Here is a 25833-nt window from a genome sequence, read left to right as displayed (position 1 = left end):
GCTTTCAATGGGATTTTGGCACCTAAAGGACTTTAGTGCTTTCAACATTTTTACCTCCTGGCTCAACAGTGTCCTTTTAAATACTTTTATTTAAACATATGATGTAGAAAACTGAAAATAAATCAAAGACTGTATTAGTTCATCTTAAAGGTTTTACTTACAAGGGTGGAAAAGAAGTCTATATTCTGACCATGGAGACATTTTAAAGAAGCCAGAATGATCTTTGAGCATTCACCTGTGTTCATGTTGTATTGAATAACAGTGCAGGATAGTCTTCTCCACTCTCTGACATTAACAATAGGAAATTTACTTTGGCAGCCAAGAATAGTGAATAGCCATATCAAAGTATACTTCGTTATATCCTATTATGACATCTCTAAAGCCTGGTTTCTAAGAACCGTTCAGCTGCAATGTAACTGATCTACAGTATATATTTATTGAAGATTACTGTTGGAACATGTATTAATAAATCTGCAGTTGCATTGAAAATTACAGCTAATCAATTATAACTATTCTCTCATTAATCAGCATTCTCAGAACATATAGTGCTTTTAAAAAAATCAGCTTAGCACTCGTGTCTTTAATTAGCATTGGTTCAGTTTAATAAGATCTGAAGTGTTACTTGTTAACCTTTGACCACTTTTGGCAGCACCGAGAGGACTTGCGGGTATTTGTTTAAAGTGCATAGCATGAAGGTCACCTAGCTTCCAAAGAACAGGAAAGATGTTTTAAAAATCTAATCAAGATGCAAAAACTTATGCTTCAGTCCTAGTAAATAGACTGAAGAGCATTATTACCTAGCTATATTAGCAGAGACCAGACAGGATTTGTATTAAACAGGCAGTTAACAGATAATGTTCAGAATTTTAGACCTGATCCTCTTTGCAGACTCTATCAATGAGTCCCATCTGTTTTTATCACTAGAAGCAGAGCTTTTGATAGAGTGACCTGGCAGTTCTTCAAATTACTGTAGATACCTTTGGTTTAGGCCCAAATTTGGATTTTCGTCTTACTGTCCAAGCCACCCACTATTGTGAGAGTAAATGGATATTGATCAAAAAAACTCCCCCTTCTTTGAGAGACATATCAATGGTACCAATTTTAATGTCTTTTTTTTTTCTTTGTGGTAATGCCGTCATTCACCCAATAGATCAGAAATAATCCTCATATAAATGGAATTACAATAGGAAACAGGGACACAAGTTAGTTTTATACGCAGATGATGTCATGACATTTGTTACAAGTCCAGCACACATTACCCAAATTGCAAGACAAAATCGCAAAGTCTGGCAAAGTGTCAGGATTTAAAATAAGCTACAAGTCAGAACTCCTGATTTATAAGTGTGCTTTCTGATCTGCAGAATGATATAAAAGATAAATACAAATGGGTAACTACTTCAATAAGAGCCATGGGAATATACATTTTTAAAAGATGGCAAGGCTTATGTACAATTAATCACACTCCTTTGGTTTAAGAAAATCAAAACAGATCTGGGAAATTGGTCCAAATATGAAACTTTATGCAGAACTATGGCAGCTTAAATGAATATATTACCCTAAATTGATTCTCTTTTCCAAACGCTCCCAGGAAGTCTCTGAGATCAATGGCAATCCATGATACCTGAATTCATTTGGTTAAATAAAAAACTCAGGGTTGAGCAATCTAGGGTATGCCTACACAGCAAAGAAATGTCCACTATGTCAAATCTCAGAGCCCAGGTCAACTGACATGGGCTCACAGGGCTCAGCCTGCAGGACTAAAAATAGCAGTGTAGATGTTCCTGCTCAGGCTGGAGCCTGGACTCTGAAACTCAGCAAGGGGGAGGGTCTCACAGCCTGGGCTCCATCCCAAGCAGGAACATCTAGACTGCTATTTTTAACCCTTTAGCCCAAAGCCACAATTGACCTGGGCTCTGACATTTGGCACTGCGGGGATTTTTTTCAGTGTAGACTTACCCCTACTTTAAAAAGACCATGGCAAAAGGGCTGATTGGCTTTACCAAACATTAAGCACTATTATCAGGCTTGTCAGATCAGAAACCTGATGTACCGAATAACACTAACCCATAGAGTGGGTACAGATAGAACAAGATTGTTGTGCTATCAACTCCATGTGATCCCCTGGACAAAGAAAACCCATAGGCCCGAATAAGTATATAAACCATCATTTTCTGAAAGCAAAAAAAGAAATTTGGAATAATTTATTTAGAAAACTGAGCCCATACCCATCACCTCTATTGCCCAGTGCAGACAATTAAGAATTTAACCCAAATAAAAGCTTGGGAAATTTGGACATTTGGGAATTTTTATAGGTATATTACAATTTGGACAGCTGTTTAGAGACAATACATTTAGATCACTATAAGAAATCCAACAACTCAAAAAAGACCCCAGTATTCCAATATATCAGAACCTACATTCTTCCACCCACCGCCTCAAAAAGGCAAATCTTTGGAAAATTGACAGAATTTGAAAAACTACTACATCAGTGAAGCGTATACTTAGAAGAAATAATTATGTTCAGGAAAAGATGGAAAGTTGATGGAGACATAGACACCAAAATTGAGAAATGGGAGAAAATATGGGACAATGCTCCTCAACTTTAATAAACACAATAAAAGAAAATTGTGTTAAAATTATTTATCAGTGGCACCTAATTCCCCTTAAAATTAAACAATTTAGCGTACAGGGACAGGCAAATGCTGGAGAGAATGTAATGAAATGGGAGGATTTCTCCATGTATGATGAAAATGCCCCCAAATCAGATAGTAGGGAGTCAGCTGTCAAGATAATTCCTTAGTATTTTTGTTAAATTGTCTTGTAAACTCTGCATTTTATGTAAGCAATGAAGGAACTCATCACTCATCTCCTAGTGGCTGGTAGAATTAGCATAGCAAGGTGGTGGAAGAGAAGTGACAGGTTATGAATCTAAATGTAAAAAAACCCAGAAGTTTGGACCTAAACATGAGATATTGAAAGATTTTAACCAGCACTACCAACTGACAAGACAGAAGAGGAAGAATAGAAAAACATGTCCACAATATGTGATCAATAACGCAAAGTTGAAGAAAGGGTCTGATAGTAAGTCTCATCACTACAGCAGTGGGAATGTCCATAGGCCAATTCATAATTTTGTATTGTGTATATATTAAGCTTCTCTCTATTTAAGTTGTAAAACAAGTTTTATAAGATTTCTATTAGTAAATAAATTAAAAACTGTTGTAATGTAGGAGAAATTCTGCTTTCACTGGGAGCTCAGTGTATGTAGCAAGAGGACTGTTTGCATGAAGGAGTTCCTTTTCTGGCATGCTGCTGGATAGTGGTGGAAGCAAGAGCATTACTTGTCATACGTGCACATTCTGTGATTGTGAAAGTGGACAGTGCGGGGCGAGGCAGGGTGGGTAGGTGAAGAGTTATCCCCAAATCCTCCCACAATCAGGATACTGCAGTCTGTCTGGAGATAGTGGCTCTGTGGATGAAAATATTGGAGTGTAAGTTTCAATAGGATGGAAGAAAAGGAGAAACTTTTTCTGTTTAATAGAGGAGATGTGGAGCATTTAGTCAGACCATGTCACTTGATTTGACCTGGATTGAAATTCCAGCTTCACTAACCCCCTGCTCCGGCCTGTAGAGAAATGGCTCAGAAGCCTCTTCCCAGCTTCAGAACCTCTTTCCAACCCATTTTCATGAGTGTCGGGAGGAAGTTTTAGGCAGAGAAGAATGCAGAGTTCCTTATCCCTTGCCATATCGATATCAGAGAGGTCAACTCATACCCTCTATTAACACTAATGTTAGCAGGAGTAAAACATGCATTGTAAAGACAATATTACACTTTCATGTCTAACTATTAGTGTAGTCTGAATCAGTTTAGATTATTATCCTTAAAAATGTAAAGACGTATGTAAATATAGAGATAGCTGTATGCTGTATATTTTCAATAGTTCTTTTCTCTTGTTTCATTCTAACAATTGCATAAAAAAGGTACCTTTGGTATATTTAAGTGTTCGTCTACTTCTGCTGCTTAGCCCCTCATCTGAAGTCTCCAGGATAAATTCTGTCTTCAGATGTAAGTGTAAGCAAAGGAATAGTTCCGCTATTGTGGGGAACTTTCTTGGCTTCTGTACTACCCCGGTGAAGTGGGCTAGCGAAAGGATCTGAGACCTCGCTCCCACTTCCTTTACCCAGTGGCCTCCCTGCCCTTGAGGACTCCCCTTCCACTCTCCTGTCTGGCAGAGTCCTCGTAACCCCAACAAGGCTGGGCCCAGGATTCCTGGGGGGCTCGACCTCCAACCCTGCTGTGGTCACCTAGGACAGGGGCTAGGGCGTCCCCACTCCGGGGTACTCTCTCTGCACTGGGCACTTCTCTGACCCACTGACCATTACATACAAGTTAAAGCAAATGCAAGTTATTTAATCAACAATTAATTTTAAAAAGAATAAGGGAAAATGAGAAAGGTTAAAGGAAACACATCAACCCACTCTGTGGCAGGGAACTTCACAAACAGTGTCTCTGGAATGTCAGGGCAGTTCAGAGTCTGTTCCTTGTAAGTCCCAGGCCTTCTTCTCAGGCCCTGGCTGTGCTGCAGGGATGCTGTGGGTTGGACACTTGCTCTGGTGGTGGCCAAACGCTCTCAGGCTCTAAGTGGTAGGACCCTTCTTTCCAGTGTCGCCCCCGCCCTGTCAGGGTTACGATCCAAGCCTGGCCTGCAGAGCCTCTTGGCTGAGGTGTCTCCCTGTGCTGGGCCCGTGCCCAGGGTCCCCCTCGCTCTCTCCAGCTGCTCACCACACCCAGCGCCGGACTGCTCCAGCCCCAGCTCCACCACTCTGTCTCAGCACTGCTGCTGCTCTGCCTCCAGCTCCCTGGGCTGCTTCTTTGGCCCCTCTGCCTCTGGTTGCTACAGCTCTGCTCCCAGGATAGGTCTGCTCTGCAGGCTGCTTCTGTGACTCTGCTCCCAGCACTGACCTGCTTTATGGGCTGCTTTTCTGGCCCCTCTGGCTCTGGTTGCTGCAGCTTTCTTCCCAGGGCAAGTCCGCTCTCTCTGGGCTGTGCCTCTGGCTTTGGGGCTGCAGCTCTGCTCCCGGGACAGGGTCTGCTCTCTCTGGATCTGGCACACCTCTGCTCCCCAGCTCAGCTTGGGCCCCTGCTTTCTCCTTAGGTCGGCCCCGCTCTGTCTGACCCAGGCAAATCCAGCTCACACGGAGGACGGGACCTCCGTGGCCTCCTGACTCCCTGATTAGCCTGCCCACCCTGTCATTCAGGCTGACCTGGAGCATTGGCCTCTCCTCATTGTTCCTGGGGGCTGGCAGTCTGAGGGTCCTGATTCCCCATAGACCCTTCCCCCTTTTTAGTACTGGAAGCTAGCAACTAAAACACCCCCACTGAATGTTAGTAAGGGGGCAACAGTCCCCTTACACAAGCATGATGTTCTCACTGAAATTAAGGGAAGCTGCATGCATGTATCTGAGTAGATTTTGTCTAACAATGTTTTTTATGATATCATAATTGGTTCGTATAGAAATGATTATGATGTCATCAACAGGATGTTTGTAAGTGAGGGATAGTCATTGGTAGGAGCAGATGAAATCTTAATAAAAGATTCCTGATTGTATGCAAACCTTTAAAAATGCAGAAGGAAGAGATGTGGCCTCTTTTTGTGTGTGTGTGTTCATTTTTATGTATATGTATTTTTATGCATTTTATATTTATAACAGTTGCTAAACAGACTATTTCTATGAGCATAAGTAGCAAATGGGTGCAACATTTCTCTATTCATTTGTAAAGATGGTGTGATCATACAAACTTTAGGCCTAATACAAAGCTCAATTAAGTCACTATTGTCTTTGATGGACTTTGGATCGGGCCATGTATTAGCTGCTGATGGGGTGGGGGGGGAAATTAGCTGTTTCAGAACATAATTTTGTATATTTAACAGCTCACTGTAACTGGAGTCTTACGCAGAGTCTAATGCCATTAGTTCGTTACATTTTTTCCTCTGACTATTCTGAATTCCTCTCTCATTTAAAAAAAATTGTTTTCTTACTAAATATGGAAGCTGTTAAACGGAGACTTTCATTTACCTCATGGCATGTCCTATAGAGAAATTAAATTAAATAGGGCTGGCTTGTTGAATATCTCAACATTTCAGACTATTATGAGCATTTTCACTGCTACTTGAAATGTGGAACATTTTTTTGAGTCAGCCCCAGAAAATGTTTAAAAGACAAAGGGGACTAGATGGATCATGAATCTAATAAGGAGTTGTAAAATCTTTAACTTCTATTGCTGATCCAAATCTAGCCCAGTTTGGTAGTGACAGAAAGCTGCTTTCATCTCACAGCAGTCTGGTGGGCAATATGAAAGTCCTGTCAATCTCGATATTTCCCACTCTGTCCCTAACAGGCCTTCTCCCCATATCTTCCTGAGCCTCATCTCTCCCCACAGATTTTCCCCTGCCTTCCAGCCTGTTTCCCCAGGGACCAGGGCCCTTGTGACGAACAGCACTGATGAGAGAGGAAGCAGGCCGACAGTGTCCAAGAATGGAAGTAGAAAATAGAAATTGACAGTTTTGTCTTGCAGAGAACCAATATTGTAGGTTATAGTAAATATGGAGAATAACTTTAAGTTTGTGAGAAGGGTTCATTTTTTACATCGTCCTTCTTTGAACTGTTATGAAAATGTCTGAGAGCATGAAACTTGGAGTTTGGAGGGACTGTGGCTCTTTAGTTAGAGGAGTTTGAAAAATTCAAGTTTCAACAAATACAATAGGAAAAAAATTCATAGGAAAACATTGTTTTTAAAAGGTGTCTTTGTCAGAGATAGTGAATATTTGATCCAGAACATATTATAGGGCCAGATTGTGAATCCATTATTTATGAAGAATATTACTTTACATCAAAGATAGTCTTATGGAAAGCAATGGGGCTATTAGTGGAGTAAGACACTACTCAGTGTGAGTAAAGAGCTCTCCTCTTGCCCATCAAAACATTCAAATGGTCCATATTAAAATCTGGAGACTAAGTGTAAATATTAAAATGTGAAATGGAGGGATTTTAGTTCTGGTATGAATTCAGTTCATAGTGCAAGCGTAGGCAAATATGTATGCACATTAACTTTAATCATGCAAGTATTCCCATTGACTTGAATGACTGTGCACATACTTAAGGTTAAGCATGTGCGTAAATGTTTTGTGGATTGAGACCTTAGTATCTATGAAGCTGCCTGGGTGTCTCCAGAGTTTATAAACCATTTATGGTCCCTTGTGGCCTTGGAATCTTGAGTTTGCTTTTCTTTAAAGCATGAAGCAAAAAATTGTAGTTTTCCATTGAAGTAGCTCACATTTTAGTCTTTGTGGAAAAGTCCTATAGAACTTAGTAGAAAATATAAACACTTTATAGAGTTTAAAAAAAAATTATATCCTTGCTATAGAATTCTATGAAATGGTTTAAAAACATATATTCTGCATTATACTCTCTAGGTTTTTAGAATAATTTGTATGGAAAACTAGTTCATTTTATCCCAACTAAATTCTATTTTCAGACTTTTCCATAAGAGCGTTTTCATGGAGATTCATGTGTTAAAAATATGTTTGAAAGAAGGTTAATTTCCAGTTTAGAGACATACTGCCAAATAGAAGAGGCATGTTAAATAAGCAGAGATAGTTTTGTAAAGAAGTTGGAAAAATAACATATAGGAGATGCCTGTATTCTCTGAACATTCAAAAAGCCCCAGATTATTCTGGAGCGGAACATGACAACTCTGTTAGAAGTATGTTAATTACTAGAATTTCTGGCACTGTTATTATTATGAACAATTAAAAGAAAAACTCAGCATGTATGCTTTATGTGGCATCAATAGCAAACTATTCAGATGTTAAGGTGCAATATGATTTATTGATAATAGAGTTTAAATTATTTTTATTGCAGTAAGTATGTTGTTGCTCTTAACCCTGTATGCTAGAGTTTACTGGTTTTTTTTGATCCTTCTAAGAATTATTTTGGCCTCTCTTTCCTACAGAATATCTTAATTGCTTAAAATATTGCAACTTAGTATCCATTTATGTAATGATTTGCGTGGAGGGTCTAAATTTGTGTGGACATGACTGACAAAATGGAAATGAATCTTCACCATAGCTATCTAACTGGTGCCATTTCCAGGGCCATATTCACTGTGGTGTCTGAACTCCCTGCTTACTGCTGTATGTTTTGTGATAACACAATCACAAAAGAGACTGAGATTAGCCAAGATCCTTCACAGCAACTGTTCTCTTTGTACTAAAAGACAGAACCTATTATGGCAAATTTGCCCCATAAATAACAAAGAGCATATGAAATATGCATCTTCCTCAGATCTGTCTGCCAGTTTTTAAGAATTACTAGTTTTTTTCTGATTTCTCAGTGCCTGCTCTTCAAGACACTCAGTCATGGTTTGTTATTGCTCTGTGCCCCCCAGTCCATAGTTATTTCACCAAAAATGTGCAGCTACAAGGAACATTACTGTCTAGTAGTGACTGCCCAGTGCCTGTAGCAATACCTTTTAAGTACCAGATATATACCTTCAGAATGTCTCTTTTTGCCTGGAACATGCCTGCTTAGTTCAATTCAAGGTTCGATAATTCAGTGTTTTGCAGTATACCTCTATTTATACAGGTTTCAGAGTAGCAGCCGTGTTAGTCTGTATTCGCAAAAAGAAAAGGAGTACTTGTGCCACCTTAGAGACTAATAAATTTGTTAGTCTCTAAGGTGCCACAAGTCCTCCTTTTCTATTTATACATGCACTGTGAATGTCAGACAGGCCTGCATAGCACCTGTACAGACATATGTCAATGCCTGTAATAGGAATGATAAGTGTGTATATAACCTTTAGCCAGTTCAGTGCTTGCACTTTGCCAGTGAGTACACAGTGTCTGAGCTGCTCATGCAGCAACTCCTTTGGGGAGAAGGGCCTTTCACAGACTCAGTGAAGTCAAATGAGGTAGAGGGAGTGGGATGTTTCAACTTAGGCTTTTACCTCTGCTGCTTTTCTTCTCCATCCCAATCTCACCTCCTTCCTCTTTGTAGTCCTGCTATCTCCCCCCCCCGCCTCACTCCCCCTGTTACTGCCTTTGCTTTTTTCACAAACATCCCAGTTTCCAAAGCACTGTCCAAACCAAGTGCTAAAATCCCTCGTCCACCTCCAGTCTTTTTAATGACATGGTGCTACTGTGCTAGCAACCATATGCTGCTGTTTAAAATATGTAATTTACAATTAAAAGTTTACATATAGCTATGTAAATAGATTTAGATAAGATAGGGTACCCTTCCAAGACCCTAGGCACATACTTGGGGGTTGGCTAGCCCATCCTCCGACTTGTGCTGCTCCACTCTATTTTTAGCACATTAGCTGGATGAGAGCTAGCATGAGTATCTCTCCTCAGCTGGGAATCACACCCTCTGCTCATAGTGTAGACACCTGTAGATACAATGCAAAGCATCTACAGTGTGAATAACTACAAGACTTACCTATGTGCAAAGATATGATTTTTGCACGCAGTTTTTTTTTTCATTTTAAATTTTATTTCCCAGGAGAATGAAATAGATTGAAATTCATTTGAGCCTTAAAGCTAAAGCCATGTGTGTACACTTATGTGCAGTGTTTAATTAACTGCCCGAGAGGCAAGGGTAACTTCTGTTTTGTGTCTTGTAGAATGGGGTGCATATCATCTGTAATTAACAAACAATTTTTATATATATTTTACAAGCTGACAAGCTTTATGTACATTTCAAGTGCTATAGATAATAAAATAATAAATTAATAGTAAAATTATTAACAGGACCTGATATTGAGAGATGCTGAACCCCCTCAGCTCCCATTAATTTCAGGGAAAGTTGTATGTGTCCACCATTAATGAAAATCAAGCCAGAATATCATGGTAAATGCACTATAAATCCTACAATGAAAGATGATCACATAACTGTATAGGATAGCATTTTCAAATGTGCTGAAGTGATTTAGGATCCCAAGTCCCATTGACTTCCAAGGAGACTCAGGCTCCTACATGCCTAAGTCACTTTTGCAAATGGAACCTAGGCTCCTAAATCATTTAGGTACATTTGAATATTGTACCCAGAGTTGGCTACATTAAATTTATTTCAAGCTGCTCATGCTCTTTATTTTTAGAGGCAAGGTTGAGAGAAACAAAATTCTGACTGCCCACAATACACTCACTGGTTACAGCACTTCTTTACAAGATTTCAGTCTCCATCAAGAGTACTTTCTGTCTTTTCAACAAAGGTGTTTTATTCTAGTGTAACACATGCATACGCCTGGCTTTTATGCACTTCCAGCCATGAAAAATTCTTGTAATCTTTCAGATTGTTCACCCTCCACCCCATACACATACGCACACAGTTGCTTTGGTATGCCAATATTGTTTCCTACATCTTTACATTAGATGTTATTCAGTAGCCAATTTCAGATCCCAAACAATGTAAACTCAGCAGCCTCCTCCTTGGTGAAATAAAAGCTGTGGTTAAGATGTGATTCTCCATAAATCAGTTTTGGCAGGAATGAAGACTGAGGGCAGGAACTGGAGTAGTCTTTACAGGGCCTGAGTCATTCAAGTGGTCTTAATCCTACCTCTTATTCCCACTAGCTTTGTGGAAGGTAGATGGATGCACTTTAACATGAAGGAATGAGCTTGCTTTTTTTTTTTTGTCACAACAACAAAAGCCCTGGGAAATTGCAGTTAATTAGCATGCCTTGGGCTAATGAAAGAATAAAACTGAAAGAGAAATGCCCGTCTTTGGGATGAGTGGAAGCATGTAGGGACAATGCATGTTTTAAATATTTGTGGCTGTTTGTATAATTTTCCCAGGGTTTGCGTCCCTGTGCCTTGATGGGATAAGAGTGGAAAGACAAGTGGAAGGTTTTGTGTGGGTCATGGTGTAGTAACGTTTCAGCTTTTAAGGAACATAAATAGGTCATAAATTGAAGAATGCTGATAATGGCTGGCCTGTAAAAGTCAGTGTAATTAAGACTATCGGAATGGGACCATTTTCTGTTTGTATTAATATAATCTGCAGTAGTGACCACAAAATAACATGGAGTGTGAGGACGATAGTACAAGCTTCAAAGGAAGGTGCAATAATCCTCAGTGTTGGCAATTATGAAATAACTTGCCCATTTGTGAAGCTACTTCTAAACCACTCAAAGGCTGGCATATGTCCTGAAGCACAAGGGTTTATGTCCCTTATATAAAAATTGTGCATCCTAACTAATGTAACTGGGAATGTTCTGTTTGGCCACATTAACAGCTTCATTAAATCCTGTTAAATTCATGGCCTCAGTGATACCATGCAGCTGCAAATTCCACAGGCTAATTATATGTTGTGTAAAAGGGCTTACCTCTGCAGGAACTGAGCTTCTCTCTGATTTGTAGAAAGGAAAGCCAAGACTATCCTTCCTCCATGCAGGAATGCCAGAACTGCTAAGCTGGTATCATGGAGGGGCTTGAGGAGAGCATGTAGCAGTCAGGGCATTGCTTTATTTAATATTGAAAACTATGCATGTCTTTATTTTTCTTTACAAAAGACGTTCACTTCTAAATCCTCCCCCCTCCATTTTAGCCTAGCCTGAGATTTGCCTACTGCTTCAAGATAGTGCTACTGTAGAATTCAAACTTTCATAGTGTCTGATAGACATGCTTGAAATGTATATATCAGTTAACAGGATTATCACTTGAAAAGACAATTGTATTTTTACTGAAAAGTTTTTTTGAGGCGATGAGATGTATTGATATTTAATGAAGCATGAAGCTTGTAAATGAACCATGAAAGCAATAGCTAAACTAATTAACTGAGCATAAAGCCCTTAGAATACATATGTTATGTGGGCTGCATGCTTATTATTTCTGCCTGGTTAAATTGACATCTAGGATAACATTCTCATATAATCCTTTAGGAGAAACAACATTAAATTTTGCTCTTAATGCTGGTTTGCTTTAGGCAGAGGTTCTGCATAGGTGATAACTATAAAAAAAGAGAAGCTGTCTCTTTAAAATGCCCTGCTCTGTACCTGATCCCACGTGGAACAAACATGAGCAGCAGCACTTTCGCATTACTGGCATAGATGAGGAAATTGCCACTTAAATTTCCTGCAAACTCAGATGTGGAATATTTAACTCAAACTCCAGGTTTAAAAGTTACAGCAATGTAGCATCCTTGGGCAATATCTTTAACTTGGGAAGTAGGTAGGGATTTAGTGTAATGTCAAGTTATTTACGCAATCCTGCTTGCATAACACCTCTGCCATTTCCTGTAACTCTGTTAATGTTAAAATGTTCATCCTCTCAGCTTATGTGGTAGCAGTTGGCCTGTTTTGTCCTACTTGTACATGTCAGTCTCTTGGGGGAAAAGAGAGAGAGAGACACTTTACTGAGAAACAATACTCCAATATTCTGGTCTATACTAAAAGACTCACTAGAAATTTTCTATTGCAATCACATTTTAAAATCTGACAAATCATTCATTGTATGCTTGTTCATTGCACACTTTGTCTAGCAGGACAGCAATGAACATGATTTGTGTTGGTAAGGTGAGAATAAGATTGGACTGTCTTGCTAAAATTTGAAGAGTGAGACTGGGCCTTGCTCTAGGTGAGAGAGGTGCAAGGAACCTCTCTATTTTTGCATCACATATGCAGTAGCCCTGCAGTGTTTTGGGGGTAGATCCTCAGCTGGTGTAAATTGTAACAGACCACTGAAGCTCTGCTTCTGAGGCTATGCCTACCCTACAGCTGATGTTGGCAGTACTTGTGTCACTCAGGGGTGTGAATAAACCACTCCCCTGAGTGACATAAATTACTCCAACATAAGCACAGGTATGGACAGCGCTATGTTGATGGGAGAGTGGCTGAAGCAGGGTCATGCCCTCCCCACACAGCCCATCTAAGCTAGTTGACTGTAGAAGGGAGTACATACAGCACTCTTTTAAAGGAGCTGCAACATGCACTCTCCCTGTGCACACCAGGGAGGCTGTCCTCACACTGGTTTGTACTTATTAGGCACAATCTTGACCTCTGGAGAGAGCAAGGAATCATAAGTTACTGTCACAGTCAGAGCTGTGTTTTTTCACTACCTGAAACTACAAAGCCTTTCAAAAATGAACTCCAGTTACCCGTGGCTGTACAAAAAGAGTGATTGTTCCAAGATGGAAAAGCTCTTGTGTCCCATTTCTAAAAGATTGGGATGCTGGCATGACAGAAATTGCCTCGTATGATCAGCCTGTACATAAGATTAATGACAAACCTGAAGAATTTCACGTGATATTGCAAAAATATATCCCTTATCTAAAGAAAAGCACAAAGGTACAGTGAGAGGTAAATGATATTGCAAGGGAGGTGTTGTGGGAGGTGAAGTGGTGTAGAAGTCTAAGACATTGTTTTTGTAAAGTTTTGGCTTGTTGTTGATGTCCATAGTCTGCTGTTCTTATGTACAAGATAACATAGCTTCACTTTGAAATTATTAAAGATATTTTTTGCAAAAATAATTCTTTACAAAAATGAGGCTGCCCATGGTCATTGTCCAATGTCCTAGCATTGCTTTGCAGTGTCTTCCTGGTGATGTTGCATCAATACATTATGATGAATTCCACTGATGTGACATCTTCCAATACAACATCATGGCTACATCCAGCTTTATTTTGTGGCTATCTGCAACTTTCTTTAATTTCAAAGTGGCTTTCTGGTACATGTTTCGCTGAGCTGTACTATTCAATATACAATATAGCCCAAAGTTTTCATGATATGTGTTGTATTTAACCGCTCAAGCAGTTTAAAGTAAAGGAGTACTTGTGGCACTTTAGAGACTGACAAATTTATTTGAGTATAAGCTTCATGCTTCCGATGAAATGAGCTGTAGCTCACGAAAGCTTATGCTCAAATAAATTTGTTAGTTTCTAAGGTGCCACAAGTACTCCTGTTCTTTTTGCGGATACAGACTAACATGGCTGCTACTCTGAAACCTGTCAAGCAGTTCAGTTTGCATGAAAAATGGTGGACATATAGGTGAGCCCTGATACTGTACACTTGTTTTGCCCAACTTCAAACATTAAATCAGTAGCAGAGTCAGGAATGAGAACCATTGTCCTGACTTCCATTACGCTTCCTTGTTCTTTCATGTGTGTTTGTTTTCATTTTGATGCTATTCAAAGTTTTCCTGATGTTGATATTGTAACAACTAAACTTTAAAGTTCAGACTAGTAATAAGAGATGAAGATTTGTAATTGTCCTACTTTTACTCTATCTAGAGATGGAGGGCCTGATTCTGTTCTTACACTGCTTTAACACCTGTATAACTCCCTTTACTTCAGTGGAATTATTCTGATTTATACTGGTGTATGTGAGAAGAAAATCAGGCCTGGATAGAGTATGTCATTAACAGGTGGGAGAAAGTAGTTTATTCACCTTTCAAGAAAAAATTCTTTATACCTGAAAATGTCTTGGTTAGTTGTGAGTGCATATAAAGTTACTGACTACTGTCTATAAAGCTCAGAGGGTACATATACAGTGGTGAAATAGGTGATGGCCTGGAACTGAGATGGAGGGCAAAAGATCTGCTGTAACAGAGGAATACAGATATTCCGTGCACTATGTCATGTCAAGCAGAAAAACAGGAACAGCTGGCAAATCTGTTTAGAAAATAAACTGATATTGCATAGAGCACATTTTATCCAATATTGCTGATAATTAATTAAGAGCTACTCATTGCAGCTTTACTGATAGTGAAAAATAAGAGCATTAAAAGATTACCACTCCTTCAGTTAAACGTTGACTGGTACGTGTAGTTAACCGATAACTTATTCGTCCTTATGCAAAATGAGAAAAAAATCCAAAACAAAACAGCACTTCCAAAATAATTTTTTATCAATGTGGGTCTTGCTAATGTAAATACCAATACGTAATTAATATGAAATGTTATAAATATATATATGCGGACTCCAGAGCTAAGTGAAAAAAGTTTCATACAAATTGTCTTTGTGCTACAGCATTTTCTCCTGGAAGCCTCACAAAGTTCACATTTTATAATACATTCTTAGTTTAGCCATTAGAAAACCCAGTGTTTTCATTTGTCTAAACGCAGCCACTAAAAATTGTTTCCAAGTAGGTGATCTCATTGCTGTCTGCTTTGAACCAGCCAAGTTAATTACCTGCATGGTATTGTTTGCACCGGTCAGTGCTGGATAATTTTTTACCCCAGTTCCACTTGAAGGGAGACATTGTTCTTCATGATACTTTGTCAGTCTCTTTCGTCTCAGATTTGCACTGCTGAAAGTACATGCCTGATTGCCTCATGGAACTGAACTGCAAATCACTTTGGAAATTAATGCAAGCTAATTTACAAAATTTGATCTTGTAGCAGAGGAAGTTTCTTACTGACACAGTGTTGCCAATCCTAAGTGTGCAAAATTCAGGAGTAAGGCCTCAAAAAACCCATCAGATTAAGAATCATGAGATTTTTTAAAAATTCAGTTATTTTTATTTGTTTTCTGGTTTCTGAGTCCGTCGGATGCAGTTGGGTTAAATGTCAAGCTTTTCTCTGTAACTGTGAGGGCTAGAAAGTGAATGGGAGAAGAAAATAGAAAAGCAGAGACTCTGACATAGTCACATAACTCCAGGAGCTGGATTCTTTAGGAGAACCTCCACCATGGTTCACGTGACATGTAGTAAAATTGTTTCTTGGCAAAGCAGTTAGTGGCCAACTTGTACTCTGAAGTATTTGAGTATAAGTATCTCAGAAATGTTTATCAGATCAAATGAAATTTTGGCTAAATGTAGAGTAGTTCAGCTACAACCCCGAGCCCTCCTGAAGTCAGGTTCGGTTCTGGGCACTAGCCCTATCTGTGAACCAGTCCCAAGTTCTCAAAGATTCGCAGACCTGGATTGATGCAGTAGGCACAGTCCTCGGGTTTCTCCTCCTCCTCCTCTCCTGCTTCTTCCCAAAAGGCTCAGGGAGACCACCACTCCAGTCTTAACATGGCTGTCTTCTGAGGGGCAGGGAGGGGAGGTGGGCTGAGTCTTTCCTCCTCCTCTGCTTTATGAGGAAGGTACAAGCTGCTTTCTGTCCCCTGAAGAGCCTGATGGGTGAGGAGGGCAGGCTGGTGGCTCCTGCAGCTAGAAAATGTCAGGGAGGGGGACACTGTGCTCAAGGAGGAAGCATGGGGATAGTCACCAACTCCCCAGAAGTCAGCAATGGTGGGGTTGTAGGATCTAGGGGAAGGACCTGATTGGAGTTGGTAGGGAGCTTTGAGGCACGGGAGTGGTCTTTTCCCCTTCTAAGTGACCCATCAGGGTTTTTTCCAGCCGCAACCATTGTAAAGGTCCAGGGCCTTTCTGAGTGATCCCTATGAACAGAACCTTGCAGGCAGTAAAAGTTTAGCTGTAGCAAAGGTGTATGCGTTAGAGAAGATATACAACCCATGAAGAACTACGCTGTGGTGTGGGAGTGATGGAAGGTAGTTCAGAGGGGCACTGTTAACTTAAAATCATAGAATCATAGAATATCAGGGTTGGAAGGGACCTCAGGAGGTCATCTAGTCCAACCCCCTGCTCAAAGCAGGACCAATCCCCAATTAAATCATCCCAGCCAGGGCTTTGTCAAGCCTGACCTTAAAAACTTCTAAGGAAGGAGATTCTACCACCTCCCTAGGTAACGCATTTCAGTGTTTCACCACCCTCCTAGTGAAAAAGCTTTTCCTAATATCCAACCTAAACCTCCCCCACTGCAACTTGAGACCATTACTCCTTGTCCTGTCCTCTTCTACCACTGAGAATAGTCTAGAACCATCCTCTCTGAAACTACCTCTCAGGTAGTTGAAAGCAGCTATCAAATCCCCTCTCATTCTTCTCTTCCGCAGACTAAACAATCCCAGTTCCCTCAGCCTCTCCTCATAAGTCAGGCTACTTGAAATGTAGCCGATTAAAAAAAATGTGTTCAAATAATTTCAGGTACTACACTGGCTCCTGAGTCATTCCGCCAATTTTTATGGTTTTACAATCTCATTCTGGAAAATGTTTTCCCCTCCTTTTTTGATGAAGGAAAGACCCACACAAACAACAGGCAAAACTGACTGACTATACAGGGGGAAATTGTGAACATGAGTATTCACAAAGTGTTATCAAGTGCACAAAGTAAAGAGACTGAAGAAATAGAGAAAAAGTTTTTTTGTCTGTTGCAGTCATCTTAGGAGTCACTTCTACCAATATTAGGTAAAAGTATTTGACTGAAGTGTTTTTGTTTTTGTTTTTAAGATGATGCTATCCTTTCAATATATACATTTTCATACTGACCAATTAAATTAACATGAACATCTTACTTAATATTGCATAACTCAGAAGTGCATCACTATAAGAATTGTTTGGGTTTTCTGTGATGAATGGACAATGCAAGAATAATTAATTTAAAAAAAGATTTTGAATATAATACACCATTTATTTAATTGGAAGACTGATTTGGATTTTTGGTGTGGTGTCTAATTCAGAATATTGAACATTAAAACAGTTTTGGCCTAGTTGGACATTTTTGCTGTACTATCATTTGTCAATTTTTAAAAATAGTTTACAGTTACAAAAACAAGATAAAATAGTTGCATTGTTGGAGGATATGATATGGGTTATATTACACAACTAGCAGATACCAAGACTTGGGGACAAAAAATTAACTGGCTTTTACATCAACATCTCCTGCTAGAAGAAAATATGTTTAAACAAAAGGTCTTCCTCTTGCTTCTCAAAATGGTATGAGAATGATATAAACAAGAGGATCTATTTATTTGAAGTTCAGTTTGTCAAAGTACAGCAGTTAGATTTTCTTGTATTCTGTGCATATTGGCCACATTCTTGGGAAGATTGCAGTGGTGTATTATTGCATGTCAGAGATGAGGGAGGCTTAGCTATTAACCAAATACAAAGGGTACAGAAGGAAATAGTCAGGCTGAGGAATGAGGAAATGGATGGATTAAAATATTTCCATAAAATATTTTTACTGTTTACACTCGTTAATTATTAATGTTAATTATTGATGGGGAAACTGTTTTGATTTACTTGTAGTATGTTGATTTGGAATAAATTATTCACTACTTATCTGCAATTATTCCTTTCAGCCAGTTCTGGAACAATTCTGCCCTTTCCCCAGTTTTACACGAGTATGATTCCATTGACTTCACTGGAGTATCTCCTGATTTACACCAGTATGAGTGAGAGGAGAAATAGGATCCTCTTATCATTTCAAATAATGAATATTATTCACTATTTTATAAATGGTAGTTTTCCTTAGAATTTGAGGCCTAATCCAAAACCCACTGAAGTCAGTGGAAAGGCTCCCATTGATTTCAGTTGGAGTAAAGAGGACAGGGCTGAACCTCCACTGAACCTGTGTCATCATTTACATCTGTGTAAAGGAAGTGTAAAATGCTACTTTTCTGCTTCGGTAGTATTTTATATCCACCGGTACACTCACTGTGCATTAACAAAGGAACGCAAATAGTGAGAGCTGATGATAGCAGATTCCTAGTTGATAACTAATGTTTCTTTGATGGTAGAGATTGTGACCCCATCCCTTCTTCATAAAAACAAAAGCATAATGAAAAATTTACCACAGACAATATTCACTCCCTTCCAGTTCTGAGTTAGAGGAATTGAAAGGCAAAAGTTTCCCATTAACAGTGAGGTATATTTATGGCGTAGTCCCACCACTAAAATTTACCTAAACACTTCTCTCTGAAATGTAGGTTTTCTCTTTTTTCCCTTTCAGAGACCAACTGAATATTTTGAACCTTATCTTGCAGTTATTACATGCTCTTAATTCCCATCAACTTCAAGGGAGTTACATGCATATAGGGACTGCAAGACCAGACCCTTTACTCACAAGTGAAAAATGTAATGTATTGTGGGGCTTGTGTCTCTTTGTTTAACAGTTCCTTTTTGCACCAATCACCTTTCTGACTTTTTTGGCAGGTAAATTCCAATGAGCTCATGGTTAATCATGTATAAACAACAGTCTAATTGTATGGTTTCAAATTTTCATTTGACCAGCTAAACAAAAATATGGCCTGTCCCCCAAAAGAAACCTGATAATCTCATAGTCTTTGGTTTCCTGCTTCTCTCTCCTTGAATTTAAGAAAGTGGATGTTGTTATTGTTTCTTAACATTTCTAGAGAGTGGCATAGGGCGTGTAGCACTGAGGAAAATATCAGATCACATTTGCCAGATTTCTGAGGCAGGGCTCTTCTTTTCAAAGCTAAAAAACAAGTTCACCGAGCTAAAGTATGTATTTTCTTTACAAATCACTTTGTCTATTTTTCTTTCTCCTATATACAGAGTCTAGTCAAGCATTCACAGTTGTGATATACTAGCAAAAATTGGTTTCTTCTGTTACTATAGCATGCTTTTCCAGGGTGTTGATTTTTTGTTTTTTGTTTTTTGTTTTTTTTGGAAACCCATTTGTCTCTTACGGTACAGAAAACTCGTTGGGCTTCCCCAGGATGGCCAGACCTTATAAAATGACAGCAGCTGATGAATTATTTTTGGTGTGGAGCGAAAAGGTGCATATTATTAACAAGAGGACAGGGGGCAACCTATGTTATTTTCCTGACTTGTTTCCAGTAAGAACTTAGCCAAAACATAGGAACATCTATTAAATAGTAAGTTCTTTACTCTTTGTTTAGGACTAAGTGCAAATGATTAGCCAAGAAAGAAAAAAAATCCCTTTCTGTTTTCTTTGGATTTGGTTGAGCCTCCCTGGGAAGAATTCATAGTAACCCCCAGAGGCAGGTGTACATAAGAACATAAGAATGGACATACTGGGTCAGACCAATGATCCATCTAGCCCAGTATCCTGTGTTTTGGCATTGGCCAATGCTCGGTACTTCAAAGGGAATGAACAGAAAAGGGAAACCATCATGCGATCCATCCCTGTCTTCCACTCGCTGCTTCTGTCAGTCAGAGGATAGGGACACCTAGAATTGCATCCCTGGCCATCTTGGTTAATAGCCATTGATGGGCATATCCTCCATGAACGTATCTAATTCTTTTTTAACTCAGTTACAGTTTTGGCCTTCACAGCATCCCCTGGCAACGGGTTCTACAGGTTGACTGTGCATTGCATGAAGAAGTACTTCCTGTTGTTTGTTTTAAACCTGTTGCCGATTAATTTCATTGGGTGGGCCCTGATTCTTGTGTTATGTGATTGAGGAAATAACACTTCCTTATTCACTTTCTCCATACCTTTCATGATTTTATAGACCTCTATAATAGCCCCCCTTAGTTGTTTCTTTTCCAACCTGACCAGTCCCAGTATTTTGAATCTCTTTTTACATGGAAGCTGTTCCATACCATTAATCACATTTGTTGCTCTTCTCTGTACCTTTTCCAATTCTAATATATCTTTTTTTGAGAAAGGGTGACCAGAAATGCACGCAGTACTCAAGATATGGGCATTCCATGAATTTACATAGTGGCATTATGATATTTACTGTCTTATTATCCATCCCTTTCCTAATGGTTCCTAACATTCTGTTAGCTTTTTTGGCTGTCGCACACATTGAGTTTCCGGAGCACTATCCACAATGACTCCAAGATCTCTTTCTTGAGTGGTAACAGCCAATATAGATCTCATTATTTCGTATGTATAGTTGGGATTATGTTTTCCAATGTGCATCACTTTGCATTTCATTAACACTGAATTTCATTGGCCATTTTGTTGCCCACACACCCAGTTTTGTGAGATCCCATTGTAACTCTGCTTTGGACGTAACTATTTTGATTAATTTTGTATCATCTGCCAATGTTACCATCTCACTATTTACCCCTTTCTTCAGATCATGTATGAATATGTTGAACAGCACTGGTCCCAGTACGGGACCCTGGGGGACACCACTATTTACCTCTCTCCACTGTAAAAACTGGTCATATATTCCTATATGACTTCCTGTCTTTTAATCAGTTGCTGCTTCATGAGAGGACCTTCTTTCTTATCCCATGACTGCTTACTTTGCTTAAGAGCCTTTGGAGAGGGACCTTGTCAAAGGTTTTCTGAAAGTTCATGTACAGTGTATGCACTGGATTACCCTTACTACATGTTTGTTGACCCCCCTCAAAGAATTCTAATGGATTGGTAAGGAATGATTTTCCTTTACAGCCAGAGAGCTGCTGTTTTGATACATGGAAGCTCCCTCACTGGAGGTTTTCAAAGGTTTTCACCTGTCTTGGATAGTTTAGATCCAACAAATCCTGCATCTTCACAGGGAGTTAGACTAGATGACCCTTGCTGTCCCTTCTAACCCTATGGTTCTATGATTCTATAGGTAGCGCTAAGATGTGCTATGTGGAATTATCTTTAGATACTCACTTTCAGGGACTCCAACCTCCTTTCCATGAATGTGATCCCCACCCATAAAGAACTGTATAACAGCTTCCTGTGCTTCAGTGTTAATTTTAACATTTTTACTTGGAGCATTTCAGGGCCTGTTCAATGCTCTTTGACTATTAAGGTGGTTTTTAATGCATTTTCCTTGTTCTGTAGAGAACAGCTTGGCAGAGTATTAAACTATTGCCAGTCAGATCATTAGGAAATTACTGCCATTCTGCTGTTAGATTAGGGATGGAAAGGGAGTGTGAAAGCTGCCAGTGCTTGTAATTGATATGTAGCCTTGCTGCCTTGTGGATTGACCCTTTCAGGTTGCACAAGCAACACAGTCAGGTCAGCAGTTGGTGAAATCCACAGAGCACACACAGGTGCTGCTGGAAATGGTGATTCAGTCGGTGGTATCATGGAGTGGGAGATAAGATCCAGGAGCTTCCCGATGTAAGGGGACCAAGTAGTAATGTTGATCACTGTAGTAGTTTTGTTACTTCTAAAAATAGGTAATGTTGGCAAGGAGCACTGAACCAATGCTCTAGCTCTGTGGCAGGGGTGCTGTGCTGATGGATATGGTCAATGGGATGAAAAAACTTGTAGTTGTTAAAGATTTCATGTTATTTCTTGTAAGAAGAGTATTACTAATCCTTATATCCCCGTCAAATTTCAGGTTGGGTTATTAAGGGCTGCCTGATTTCTTTCCCCTTGTAGTTCCAATGGGACACAATATTCTTCACTTCCCTTTCTAAATAGTATAGTATTGATACAGTGTGTCTGCTTAAATGGCTGTCACATTTCTCTCTCACTCACTCTGCATTTTGGTGGAAGGTGATGTGCTTACTATGTAAGATTTGTACATTAGTTTAGGTTTATACAGCACATTAGGATCCTTAAGGATAAAAGACCCTGTGTAAATGTAAGCTATTTCCATTATTATTACTCAGATAAAGAGAAAGGCAACAGTTTAAAAAGAAGTGTAGAACTGTGAAACTGACATAAATAAACCTTACTCACTCTTTTTTGAAATGTTTGCCACATCATGTGGAGTTTCTTGAATGAGTTTGCTTTGATTATTTCCTCCCAGTTTTAAAGGGAATCTAGTTTGATCAGGAGGAGATTGAAGGGTATGGATTTTTTTCCTAAGCCTGCCTTTGCTATGAATGCCTTAACATGCCTTTTTGTGAAGTTCAAAACCCCCTGAGCACTCTTAATAAGAAATATACATCACAGTTATAGCTAGAACTCATAGACAGAAGGTAGAGAATAATTTAAATCAGTAGTAAGGGACTTCTCATCGTGTTCACCCTGTGTTCTCCTTTCTGGCTTGGGGAGGATTTGGAACAAAGAACAAATAGAGATATAAATAATTTTAGTACTTATACCTAACCATAATGTCAGTGGAATCATTTACTTTATATCATCTGCCTTTCATGTACTTGACGTATTTAAACTCATTCATCTTCTCTTCTATGAACAAAAGTGAGCTGTTAAACTTCCCTTCGGTAGTCTTAAATCATTATCTTTAGGACACAAAATATTCTGAATGTTTTGTGGTTATGTCCCACTTGCCTACAATCTTGATAGTTTCCCATACTGCTGTATAATAGTCCATCAATTTGAATCATGGCAATATAGATGAAAGGCTTTTAAAAAACTAGCTATGTCTGTGTGGTAAGAGGGAGCTCTGGGAAGTTCTGCTCTACAGTGGGAGCCCTAAGAGAAACTCTGACTCTCATAGAATTTCTCTCAGGGCTCCAAACTTCCATTGGACTGCGGGCTGCAGCCGCAGGTCTGTCCCACATTGCAGCACCTACAACATGCTCTCTCCTCTACACCTCTGCTGTCTGTGTGGGCTAAGGAGTTATGGGCCTGCCTTTATGCCCAGTCCTTTCATATAGCTAATGATACTAGTGGTGCAGTGGGTCTCCAGATCTGGGAGCAGTGCCTCTCCCAGCAGGATTATGGATGCAGGGTATGCATGTGAGCAGACCCCCAGAGCTCTGCGGGGATGGACTCAAACCGTTCCCTAATTATGGCTCAGCTATTCCTGGGAGTCTTATCTCACTTTGAATAACACTGTGAAAGTGATTGTGTAACCTTCTTCAGAAGCTTGCTCTTTACCCAGATTGTTCTTAAAGTGGTTTCCCCAATATTGAACCTAGATGGTCCCTCTTGCTATTCAAGCCTGTTCGTTCTCATTCTGTCCTTGTTTGATTAGCATGCATAATTGATTCCATTTTAGAACATCGCTTTATATATTTGCAGAAAATTATAGGGCCCTCAGTCATCTTACTTCCCTATTAAGGATGCTCAGTTCCAATAATTTCTCCTCACTGGTACCATAGAAATGGGCGCAACATAATTGTGAATTCTCTGTTCTTGTCATGTGTAAAAGGGACATGAAAACTAATCTGTCTGATTTATTTTTAGGAGGTCTTGGCTGTGGGCCTCGGGGCAAGTCCATTGGAAAAGGCAGCTGCAACAATCTAGTTGTCACCAGCAGTCCCATGATGGTTCAACGACTGGGTCCTATATCACCTCCTGCAAACCAGGTCTCAACAGCATGCAACCAGATCAGTCCTAGCTTACAGAGGGCTATGAATGCTTCAAACCTGAATATACCTCCATCAGATACAAGGTCCTGAGTTACATTTCTTCTCTTCAGTATTACAAAAGAGCATATTAATTTTTCTGTCATTTAAGTACTTACACTCATCAGAACAGGTTGTGTTTAAATGGAGTTACTCTGATCCATTATATCAGTGATGCTAGTCTGGATTTACACCACTGTAACTAAGGCTGCGTCTACACTACAGAGTCTATGGTGGCATAGCTTTGCCAGTATAGTCCCCTGGTGTAGCTGCAGCCTACAGTGACAGAAGGAATTTTTCTGTTGGGGTGGGATCCCTGCCTCCCTGAGTGACATTAACTATGTCGACAGAAGCACTCCTCCATCAACATATCTTAATCTGTACTGGGGGTTTTGTTGGCATATCTGTGTTGGTCCGGGGTGTGGGTTTTGTTTCACACCCCAGACCAACATAGCTATGCCCATATAGCTTCTAGGTATAGACCAAACTTAACAGCAGAACTTGGTCCAAAGCTTCCATGCTTTGTCGTTCTTTTACTGGATGAAGACGTTCATAACTGCAAAAAAATTACTTTTTTTACAATGAAAAAATTATGGCTCAGTAGGTGAGTTGTGGGATGGAAACAGCAAAACTCCTAACAATAAATCCTATTGGTGCAGGGTTTCACTGTATTTTATGTCTGGTACAGAGCTTTGTATGTTGTGCCAGTGCTTACCAAATTATACTAATGTCAAACTCATGGTGCAGTGTCTCCATGAATTTGTAAACTAAAATATGGCTATTGACATTGCAAATGAAAATATTATAGAATCATAGACATTAAGGAAAGAAAAGAACTGTTGTATAGACCACCTTATTACTAATATAGCATGTCCCTGACAGACTAGTTGTATAAACACTTGGTAGAATTTTCAAAAGTGCCTAAGTGACAGAGGAAGTTGTCCCATTTTCAATAACACCCAAGTCACTTAGGAACTTTTGAAAATTAGACTTAAGCTCCTAAGTGACTTAAGTGCTTTTAAGAATTTTTGTCAGTGTGTATAACCATTGTGTTCAGTGCTGAAATGTATTTTTTTTTATTTACAAAATGCAACTGTTACTGTTTTTTAAAATATCTCGTACTGTATCTCACTACTTCACTGCAAGTTCAGGAGTTATCTTGAAATGGTTAAAAACAATACTAGTATTTGGCTAGGTTGAAACCTTGTTTTAGTCTATTTGTAAGCTATATTGTGAAGAGGGGATTTCCATCATTTTACCACTCAAGATTGTGCCTGTAGGGCCTCCATATGTTTGCTGACTTGCAAATTAACTGCTCATCCAGTGTGTGTCACTGTGAGCCATTCATATCCAAGGCCATGCTTCTGAGCCAAAAGCCATCATGTTTAGTGTGACAGCAGTCATAATGTAGTTACAGTTAAAGCCACATATATGTGTGTTGTATATGTATATTTTCAGGTATTTAAATGTGTCACTTTTATTGAGTTTAAGCTGTGCCTTCCACGTATCCATTTTTAGGCTCTTCTTTTGCCGAATTGTAATTCACTTGGGTGATTTCATTTTAAGGAGACATTTGCTAAAGATTAACTGAAATCATCAGCCTGTCAGAATTCAAGGTCCTGTATTTCTCCTTTTAATAACATGGCAGTAACTAACACCAATGGATCCCACAGGAAATTCCAATATTTTAACATTTGTTTTTGTCCTGCATTGGAGTGAAAAGTCAAAATATTGAAACTTGTTCCAAAAAGTTTCAATTCAGAAAAGTTGAAACGTTTCATTTTGGGTTGGTTCAACACTAAACTGCATCTGCCTGAGCTGCGGCAGTGTCGTATGTGTGTGTTGTAATTGGG

The 25833-nt window shown here is 39.4% G+C and overlaps 1 protein-coding gene across 1 annotated transcript in view; it reads left to right on the top strand.

The window, feature by feature from the left end:
* GLIS3 (GLIS family zinc finger 3) overlaps nt 1-25833 on the top strand; it is a 247866-nt gene that overhangs the window by 19852 nt on the left and 202181 nt on the right. Inside the window, exon 2 of the mRNA XM_077816424.1 lies at nt 23820-24027. Within this exon, the coding sequence (XP_077672550.1) occupies nt 23820-24027 (208 nt within the window). The remainder of the gene's footprint in view (nt 1-23819; nt 24028-25833) is intronic.

Source organism: Eretmochelys imbricata, chromosome 5 (genome assembly GCF_965152235.1).
Source record: "Eretmochelys imbricata isolate rEreImb1 chromosome 5, rEreImb1.hap1, whole genome shotgun sequence".
Classification (NCBI taxonomy): domain Eukaryota; kingdom Metazoa; phylum Chordata; order Testudines; family Cheloniidae; genus Eretmochelys; species Eretmochelys imbricata.
Note: the sequence above shows the minus strand (reverse complement) of the source record. Positions and strands in the feature narration are given on the sequence as shown.